We start from the raw sequence: 10,917 nt of genomic DNA on the forward strand, positions 1-10,917 counted from the left end.
ATAATAATAATAATAATAATAATAGGCATTTGTATAGTGCCGTCTATCTAGGAATTCTATTCCGAGGCGCATTTATTATTACCCCGGCTTTAGCCTATCGGCCATTAATCTGAATTAAATTTAATATAATATTAATGTGAATATAATCCTATCTTCTTTTATATGAGCCATTACATAGCTCTAGCATTTCAAGGAATTAATTCCTGCCATATACCCATTTACCTTACCTGGGTCGAGTGTGGCAAATGAAGATTAATGCCTTGCCAAAGAACATTAGTGCCGTATCGGGGATTTATTATTACCACGACCTTTGAATTTCAAATGAAGTGCTTAAACCACTCGTCTACGACACTTCTACTTAGCTTTGAGTTTTTTCAATATGAGTTTAATAAGTTGATTTCCTGGAGGTCTTATGAGCCTTTATTGTAAATGACGAAATGTTAACCCGAAATAGCCAAAGAAAAAGCAATTATAATGTTTAACAAATCACGTACCTTGTAACGAATGCTGCACAGAGCATAGGATGAATAGCAGTCCTATACCGAGTGAAATAGGTGACTTGATCGCCGCCATGTTTCCGCTTTTTATTCACAAGAAACACAGAAAGTGAAGACAAGCTGAAACAAAAATAAGCCTGACTCGCAATAAAACTAACGAAACACAATCTACAAAAAATTGTCGATAAAACTTGTGCAAACTTTGGTCGATAACAGACATATACCCTCAAACAAACTTTGTGTCGTTTTATCTAGAACAAACAACCAGCACAAAGCACTTTTTGTTGATCTTACATGCTGTAATTTTCATAAATTTGATTTCAACAAATATCCAGAGCCTTAATGACGGACACGTGACCCACGGTAACCACATATAAACACATTAAGCATTATTTACACCCATATAACGTAACAATTTGCCAAGCATCATATTATTATCGTAGGGGAATACTGGGTTATAAATCATTTCCAATGGTATGAGAGATAAGATTCGTAAGGCGCCAAATCCACTTAAAATAAAATATTCAACGCGCACTAGTGCAAAAAAATGAAACAGCATATACAATTTAAATGCACAAAAGTAGGCCTATCATTTGACAAGGATAACAATATTAAGAATAGTCTAATCAAACAGATTTGTTGAAGAATTTGTTGTTACTCTTCTGCTGATCTGCTATTCCTAATCTCTCGAGGAAAAGTTTTCCACAGCGAGGCATGAATACACCCCTCCCCCTCCACAGGTATAACATTGGACCATTACACGGTATTTTCTTCTTGTGCTTGAAAGGGCAATCCAACCTTCGTTATAAGTTCGTTTGTTTGAAAGCGGAACGATAAGGGAATCGTAATGGTGAAAATTCGAAATAAATCATATCAACGATAATGAGTTTTTGAAATATGAGATCACTAAATCTATGCGAATCTCAAACTGGCAATGAGTTCAGTGATTTGTGACGTATCCATGACAACTCTCCCCTTGGTCGTGTACAAAAATATCATACGTTTCTATTTTCCCCTTAGCGCCTTCTCCTTGGGGCACTAATCGAAATATATTGGGGGTAGCATGATAAGTATAGGTCATCTAAAAAGAAAAGACCCTCCTGATTCACAAATGTTGAAAACTTGACATTTTTAATCATTCTGTGTGTTAACAAATGGGAAGGTTGTCCGGCACTTCATCATAGTGACACTACCGATTCTGCCAATATGAAGTGCCCATATTACAACTTTAAATAGTCAATAACTTTCTCATGTTATATCCGATCAAAACTGTCCTTATTCTGATTCTCTTATTGTTCTGCTTTTTAGAGTAGCCCATATTTAAAGATTAGATTTCTCTTTAAACACCCTACAGTTTAGGCATAAAAAAGAGAAGGACACACAAAATTGTACTGGCCATTACATTTATTTGCCACCATTGCAATAAACCATACATGATCATTAAACCAAATATTTGCATATCACATGTGATGTATTATGTTACAAAATAAAAAGCGAGAAACACATTTGGCTAACTTAATCTACACATCAGCAAGTATATACATGCAATTTAACTGGCGGAGCACCGTATTGGGGAAAGAAGGAACGAAAGGAGGAAAGGAAAGGAACGAAGGAATGAAGGAAAGAAAGATTTAGAAGAAGACGAATCAACCCCTTTTAGCTCTTTTTCGCATTCCGTCCAGAGAGTAGGTCCTAAGACCTAAGACCAGGACCCCGTCTTAATAATTGTGAGTATCTCAAATTTATCGCAACTTGGTTTTACTAAATTACCATTTCCTGTCTTGATCAGATCCATGACAACTATTTAACATCGTATTGTAATTGAAAGACTTAAAGGGATCCGGTAACTTTGTCTCAGATTCTGTAACAAAATTCTGGATTTAGCTCATGATGCAATGATAATTATAAACCTTTAGGTCAGTCAGGAACCCCATGGCTTTTACAAGCTGATTGCTTGTCTGATTATCAAGATATTTATGATTGGAATTACAAATTTTGAAAACCGTTTGCCTGACGGTTTTCATAACACTACAGTCTATTGGAGAAAAAGAGTATGGTAAAACCGGTCACTCAAAGATTTTTACTTTTTTGAGGCACTTCTTGATCATTTTGAAGCGCAATTTTTTTTAGGGCTTCAATATTACACCATATCACAGACACTGATAACGCGTAGGGCCGTGTATCTCAGATTTAACATTGTTAAACGATCCCTTTAAATGATACTGACGCCCTTGGTATGTCAATACCATGGTATATACAATAATTATAGCACAATAAAATTATGAGTGTGGCAAATAAAGAGTAATCTGTGAGTATGTCATAATGATTTGACTTTGCATTTCACAATGATAATACTAACATGTTTTGTTATCATGGGTCGGAGGTCGTGCAACATTTTGAAAGTCCAAAGCTAGATTATTTTTCCACTCATGTATTATTTCCTTTTACCGGAATACGTCTATGTTTACTGCATATATAATTTGTATGTGAAATCAATTTTGGTAATAAAAGCTCAAAGAAAAGAAAATCAAAATCAGAAACCAAATATACACAAGAGTCTATAACAAAAAAAAAACTACTACAGTGGAAACTGAATATATTAATAAAGAGAGATCCATATATATCGTCATCATTCTTCTTTTTAAATATTTATCATGAATGTAGACAGCGGAAGCAAACACGTCGATGAGTCTTTTCAAAATACACTGTCGCTCATATAGTTGGAATATTTTTGTTTTAAAAACCATGCATTATGGCTCAAGGCATGCGCACACAGAGGATTTGTTTATGTTGGGAGCCGGAGTAAAATGCAATAAATTATTGAAAATTTATTGCATTTTCTTTTCTTTTTTATTTTTATTTATGGAAACTGCCCCCTACCCTAGCCCCCGCTGTGTACAGTCATGGTTCAGTGACACAGCAATGGCCTCGTAACTGCGAGGCCTCTGGATCAAAACCGTGTCGATGTGCCATATAAGTGCCCTTTTGTGGGGCATTAATCCTCATTACTGTCATTTATGACTTAAGAGCGTGGATTCCCTAGTTGATAAGCATAGTAGCATACACATGCTTTAACAGTCACGCAAAACACACATTGTCATATTATTATTCAATAAAATCTGATAATGTATACTATTATCTAGATCTATTATTTTTAAATTATTTTAAAAATAATTCCATAAATTGGGGTAAAACAAAAATATTCCAACTTAATGAGCGACAGTGTATATCATTGATCATTAATTTTATGAATTCGTTTATGATAAACTCATACTAACATCAAGTAATCTTTACAAACTTAGCCTTTAAAAAACAAAAACCCTGTGATTAATCAGGAAACAAATAAGCAAGACATAGGTACACTGTAAACGTCAGTATTTATCGTTTTTGAAGCGTTATTTGGGTAATCAGATAATCCTGTGGTTAATCAATAATCCTTAGTTGGGATTCATGCCTTTAATCCACGGTAGAGTAGGCGTGGTATGTATCGTTATCAAGATCGCTGAGAAGCAAGTAATTCTAGAAGGAAAAACGCAACAAAAAATTGATAAGTAACTTAGCTAATTGATAATAAACAATGGGTTCATTCCAATGTAGATATATTTAATGTATTAATTAATGACACAAACAATGATATCGATATCGAAACGAATCATAATCATGATTATAAAAGTAATGATAATGATAATGGTGATGGTAATGATAATAGTAGTGATGGCACTGATAATGTTAAGAATAACACTATTTGTAATGATAACGGTATCGATTATTATGAGTAATCATAATCATTTTCATAGCAACGATAATGTTTTCATTGGGGTTATTCCAGCCAATGAGACTGTTGATGACTTTAAGAATACACTGAAAGCACACCTAAGTACTAGTGTTTTCTCCTGAACATGTTTTATATGTTTTATTGTAAGTTCCATCAGTGTTTTTTGTTATTGCGCTGTTTATTGGAAGCACTTTACGCATTCTTTTGGTGGATATGTTGTTCTCTATTAATGTCTGCATTGTTATCAATATCATTCTTATCGTTATTATCATAGTTGTTTTTATTATAAGTATAAATATTATTGTAGTAATATCATTATCATTATTATTATTATTATTTTTATCACTTCTAATATCATTATCATTATTGGTCTTATTATTGGTTTTTATTATTGTTGTTGTTGTTATTGGTATTATCACTACTACCATTATAAATATAATAATAATGGGTTACATCTATGAAAAAAGAAAGACATATACATAAATAAAAAATAAAAAAAAAGAAAAACATACAATTCATAATAGAAAACTCTTACCAGGCTATCTTGGGTCTGGACTAGGATTTGGTCTAAGTTCGTTACGATTCCGTCGATGCTAAGACGGTTTCTGCCGTCTCTCTCCCAGCAGCGGCTCATGATTGTATACCTGTAAGAAATTCGAATCTTCATATTTAGTATTTTTGGTTATTGTTACCCTCATTTGCATAATTAATTATGTCTCACTATTGTAGAGGGACCATTGTGATCTGTACGACACTATCTTGTTCCTGCGACAATTTACTCCTCGTCTTGTTTTCTACACTATAAAGCGAACTCCCAACACTATACTTAACCTAATCCTAAACTTAACCTAAAACTCATTTACAATTTAAACCAGAAGTCTATACTTTGATAACCCGGAGAAATTTTCACCGGAGCGAATGTTCAGATAATATTTATGTGCAAGTGAAAATTAGGCCTATTTGGTCAACTGTTTGCCTGTATGATAGGAGTAGTTTTAAAGAGTAAACAAAACATCACAGGTTTCATTTTCCTTGTTATTTTTATATTATTATATGATCCAATCTCTAGTTGATAGATTCATTTGGTAGGCATACACTTGCAACTTAATCATGATATCGTTAACATACAGGCAATACATTGGAATTTTCCTATCGGCCGTTACAAGAAAACCTAGCTAGCGATGGACTTATCAAGATCAGAATGGAATTTTAAACTACCAGTTAAAATGATCCCATATAGATTGTTTTTCATGGTTCTTTTACGGAACAAATTTGAAATTACACTTATTTAAAGGTTACAAGCTTACTTATAACTGACAATCCCATTAATTATTCAATGACTGATCTCTAAGAAGGCAAAATTTGATTTAAAAATGTGGGAATTCTTTACAAACATATTTCCATGGGTATAAGAGGTCGGGGAGTTTATTTGTCTTGACAGGGACTTTTAGATTTGCACAACGACAACGTGGATTGCTACGATCGACGACCTTTTAATGCACTGTCTTGAATGGACGTCACATGTATCAGTCCACGCAAATCTAAAAGTCCCTAATGATCTGCTTGGTTCGTCCACAGGCCCGCTGATAACAAGCCGGCGCCATTTTACGCTGTAATGCTACTAAGGTCGTATTCATGGCGCAAATTCCGTTACGTGTGCATTAATTACTCATTGTCACTGGGTGTTGTGGGTTTATTTCAGTAGCACTTGATCAGTGGTGTCTTTAAAATGCATATACACTGGAAAGTATTGTATTTTAAATTTCGGTGTGAACGATTTGTTTTCCTTCACTTTTTGGTAGGGCGTAGGGGTATGGTGTCAATGTGACCTGTGCCAATTAAAGGACATTAGTGCAGGACTGGGATTAGAACCCTCAACCGTCGGATTCTGGTTAAAGCTAACAAACGACTATAATACGACATCTCCACACACAATAATAAATCGTCTTTCTCCGTTTACCACAATATGTGATCACCAACAACATTAACCCAAGAAACAAAAAAAACAAAAAAAAAAGAGAGCAAAACTCACAACTCATTTTTGCAGTGTGGGGGACGGGGCATCTTGTACCCGTTAGCGATCTCCTTGCCTATATCATCCAGTTCTAAATCAGGATAGGGCCTGCCACCTTCCAAAAAAAAGAAATCAATATTTATAACCATGAATTTTACCAACAATAAAGTCGTGAATTTTACTACAATCCTATTGTTTTATAATAATCATTGATAGTATGGTTATTGGTATGAAATGATTAAATCCATTTGACACCAAGTTCCTCAATATCAATGCCTCTAACCAATTTGAATTTTCATTGAATTTCAATTCGTGAACGGTTACAGCCTACAAAGATGCTTTTATCATAGCCGTTTACACACAGAGTTTGGCCAACTCCGCTCCATGCAGTTGGTACATGATGGCACATGTTGCTTTGATGGACAAGAATCTAACAACATGAGAATTCTCCTCAAGATGGGTTAAAAAGAATGTGCCAAAATCTTTGAATTAACGGCTACGGCGTGTATTTCTAAGTTTTAAACTCTCTTTTAAGCATTTCTTCCCCATTTTCACCAGGAATAAGCCCCTTAGGAGAAAGCAGTTGTACAAATGACCCCAAATATCCACATATCTCTTACACATGGAGAAGTTCCAGTCTGTGCATTTTACAATAATCACTACCAAAGTCATGAAGACGCTTCATGAATACGTTTTGTTAGACATCTTGAAAAGAACACTTCCACCTGTACCACTGAAGCATAAATGAATAATGATTACAAAACTGTCATGAACACGTATACAGCAGTTGTCTCGATGGGTTTTACACACAATGAACATGACGGACAAAGAATGCGGACAAAACATACAGTTCCCCAGGTAGACAAAGGAACATCCCTTCACTGCTATTACGTAAAAATGTGTAGAATAGATGTCACATGCATATTCACCTGTTCTACACATTTTGACATAATAGCAGTGAAGAGATGTTCCTTTGTCTACCTGAGGAACTGTTTATTTTGTTCGCTTTCTTTGTCCGTCATGTTCATAGTGACAATTGGGTACAGATGAGCTATATATTTGTTATGCCCATGCACAGATAGTATCTCCGAAGTTGCTTATAAATCGTTTGCAAAATTATGTACCTAAAGACATGATTTCCCAAAGAACGATTCCAAATGACCAAACATCCGCCTCTGAAGAAAAGACTCCGTCTAACGTGGTCTCCGGAGAATTCCATCTGCTTGGCCTCTGAAACAAAGAATTATATATATATTCATATGTACAAACACCGGCCCAATGAATGAATATTTATCCAGCTCAAACATTTTCGGGAGTGTTTATTTCCTCTTTCAATTGAAGAACAAACCGATTTAAATACGAGAAAAAAGCAACATATTTGAGAGCGATGTATATGTTATATATATATATATATATATATTAAAAAAATTAAATATGGCAGTTATTAGAAATCAAGATAGCAAATCGCAGACGTGTCGGGGTCTAGTGAATTTGTCACCTTATTTGTAATTACTATTTTTAGGGGGGGGGGGGAACGAGAGAAAGGGGAGTGTAAGAAATTGGATGTGACATAGACAGAGGGATAACTTGGAGAAATAGGATTGTATACTCACGATTCTTTTGTCAAACATTGTTTGGGCCATCCCATAGTCCGACACTTTGCACATGTTCTGTTCATCCAACAGCACATTATGTGCGCAGAGAGCCCCGTGTATGATCTGGGAAAATGAAGAAAGAAAAAGAGAGGGGACAGGAAAAAGACCGGGAGCCAGAGAGAGAGAGAGAGAGAGAGAAAGAGGGGGGGGGGGTGGGTAGGGTGGGTAGGGGGAATAAGATGTTACGGCATTTTGGATTGCTAAAACAGAAGCAGTCTACGAGCAAAGGAAACCAGTAGTTGATGATGCCGCTTCGACATACGGCAGAAGGAGAGTTGCTCTAGAGCATGGCCATAATAGACATACTGGTCATTCATAATGATTCGACAAACACGTTTCTGGAATTTCTCAATGTCATTGTATGCTGACTTGTTGTGATGCTAGGAGACCAAAGGGGAGATGAATATTCCAAAAGAGGAAATATATAAATTGAGTATATGTTGACTAAGTCACATCTTGGGACAGATGCCTTGCGAAGACGAATCATCATATTAGTACTCTCTTTCCAGCTCTTGATACCATCTCACCAACTTGTTTGTCCCACTTGAGATCGGATTGTAAGTGCACGCCAAATATTTTCCTGGATTATCATTTTCATGATTAAAATTATAATTACTATTATTATAATTACCAAAATCAATGTTATCATTGTTATCATTATTATCATTATTATTATCATCATTGATACTTTCATTTTTATTACTATTATCATAATTATTATCATTATTATTATCATTATTATCATTATTGTTATCATTATTTTTATCATTATGATTATTATCATCATCATTATTATAATTATTATCATCATCATCATCATCATCATCATCATCAATATTATCATTATACCTTCTCGGATGCGAGGAACTGCATCCCTTTTGCAATCTGCAGAGCGAAATTGATTAAGCCCACTTCATCCACAGGAGCTCGCTGTGGCTTGGTGGTGTTATATGCCATGTATGTGGGTTGGGCTTGCCCCCTTTTCATTTGGAGATGGGTAAGCAACGTTCCGCCAGAAATGAACTTGTATAAGATGATATCTACAAGATGGTATTGGGTGGAATATCGGGAATGGAAATTGATCTTTTTATAATTATTTTACTCCAGTTTATTTCGTATTTCATATTTCACGATACACATCGTCTGCTCTACTTACAAGAAGCACTACAAAACACATATTCAATACATTTGGTTTACTTGTAGTTACCTGTAAATTAAGGATATTTGGAAATAAATATATACGGGAGCCTGTTAAAGGTGGAAAGCATAGCCTGCTGGTTGTAGACTCCAAAGGGTAAAAATAAATTATACACATTTTAACTAGGCTGAGGGAACGGACAAGACTAGTTTAAAATAAATATGAGTCTTGGAATGTAAATGATTAATCAATATTCAACGAAGGGTACATAAATACAAGTCAATAAACTTTGGACTTATGCTAAGGAAAGCATAGAGCATTACTATGAGCAGATAAGACATAGCTACGTAGCTGGTTCCACGGTCACACAAACGAAACCTACGACCGGTACTAAACGAGACTGATCACATACTGAACAAAAATGTATACACTGAATGACGAAGAATCGGTAGTTCGAAGTGCATGTGATGTGTGTTTGGCAATGTGACTCAGGTATACGTTATCATTATTATTGACACTTTAAAGATAAGCGTGTAAGACCCTACATTATTAGGCTGAATTTCTTTGAGATATCATAACGAAAGAGATTTATTAAAAAAAAATGATGTTAGTTAGTGGTTTGTTGATTACAAGATGCAAAGTCCTGCATCACCGTCATTACTGATGTTCCCCTCCCTGTCTTTCTCTGTTTCTTATACACGCCCTCCCCCTATCTCTCTTTCTCTCTCTCTCTCTCTCTGTCGTACATACACACACACGCACATACAAACACTAATTATCTCTATTAATTATTTGTCTTCTTTCATAATTAAATTAATACCAGGTACTGTCTTTTGATTATCTTTATCCTTCCCTCGTATCACTCTGCCCCCTTCCATGTATTTCTTTCTAATTCCCTCTCTCTATCATTTTCCTTCTGTTCCCCTCCCCCACCACTCCCTTCCATCTCTACCCCCTCCCTCACTGCCTCCCTCCGCCCCTTTCTCTCTCTCTCTCTCTCTCTCTCTCTCTCTCTCTCTATCACATCCTTTGATTGACCTATCCCACAATCAGTATATACTTATTTATATCTTACTTTGGTCTTGGTGGTATCCGAAGCACTTCACGATGTTTGGATGATCTGTAAGCTGGGAGAATGCCTTTACTCTGGCAAGTATGTCCTTTGCTCTTACAGCATCATCTGCAAAGGTTTTTTTTTTACTAGCATAAATAGTGATTGTAGAAACGAGTATTTTCAAGCAACTAGTTAACATTTCCTTTAGGACGATGGCAGAAATGGAACATACTTTATAACGTAGTATGAGCGAACTGCACAAATCAAAATCAAAATTTTAAACAAATTTGCTGTCGGTCTTATGGAATCTTCTACCCTTCCATAATTATCTTCTCTTAATCATTTCTCTGTTTTGTCTGTCTCATGGGCTGTCGGTCTGAACACGTCTGAGTGTTTTTTTTTAAAGACGTGTATCAATCAGGTATTTACTTTCAGTATTGAAAGTACTGAAAGTACCATGGACATTGCCGCTAGGCTAAAAGCACACGTTCCTTTACAGTAGCCTCTTACACAGTATATTTTCAATAGCATATCAATAGGAAACCAATCAAAGAACATCTATCTAAACAAAATTGCAATCGTGTTATACCTGGAACACGTCTGATAAGAACTGTCTCTTGCGTAGAACGGAATTCGCCCTTCCATGCCTCTCCGAAATCACCTAGTCCGAGGGAGCCTAATTTGGTCAGAAACGTCACCCTTTTTCGAGCACTGGCGGGGAAACTGGATTTGGCTGGTCCGAACCTGAGTGAGGCGTAAACTGAAAAGAAAGTTCAGTGATGGC

The 10,917-nt window shown here is 35.7% G+C and overlaps 1 protein-coding gene across 1 annotated transcript; it reads right to left on the reverse strand.

The window, feature by feature from the left end:
• Positions 1-3,698: 3,698 nt before the first annotated feature.
• On the reverse strand, positions 3,699-10,887 carry LOC763383 (megakaryocyte-associated tyrosine-protein kinase). Its single transcript, XM_030986726.1, has 8 exons — positions 10,723-10,887; positions 10,155-10,259; positions 8,791-8,981; positions 7,900-8,004; positions 7,411-7,516; positions 6,305-6,401; positions 4,808-4,916; positions 3,699-4,016 (listed from the first exon to the last, which is right to left on the reverse strand). The coding sequence occupies exons 3-8, from the start codon at positions 8,926-8,928 to the stop codon at positions 3,954-3,956; spliced, it is 618 nt and encodes a 205-aa protein (XP_030842586.1). The 5' UTR covers positions 8,929-8,981; positions 10,155-10,259; positions 10,723-10,887; the 3' UTR covers positions 3,699-3,953.
• Between the last annotated feature and the right edge of the window lie 30 nt (positions 10,888-10,917).

This window comes from Strongylocentrotus purpuratus, unplaced genomic scaffold, assembly GCF_000002235.5.
Source record: "Strongylocentrotus purpuratus isolate Spur 01 unplaced genomic scaffold, Spur_5.0 spur5_scaffold_16, whole genome shotgun sequence".
NCBI classification, from domain to species: domain Eukaryota; kingdom Metazoa; phylum Echinodermata; class Echinoidea; order Camarodonta; family Strongylocentrotidae; genus Strongylocentrotus; species Strongylocentrotus purpuratus.

Bases quoted from the DNA above. Each gene is read 5' to 3' on its own strand.
- LOC763383 (XM_030986726.1), bottom strand. From the start codon at position 8,928: ATGAAAAGGGGGCAAGCCCAACCCACATACATGGCATATAACACCACC. The intron at 4,917-6,304 runs GTGAGTTTTGCT...AATTTCTTACAG, and splicing joins CCACACTGCAAAAATGAGTT to GTATACAATCATGAGCCGCT. The intron at 4,017-4,807 runs GTAAGAGTTTTC...TTTTCCTTCTAG, and splicing joins TCCAGACCCAAGATAGCCTG to AATTACTTGCTTCTCAGCGA.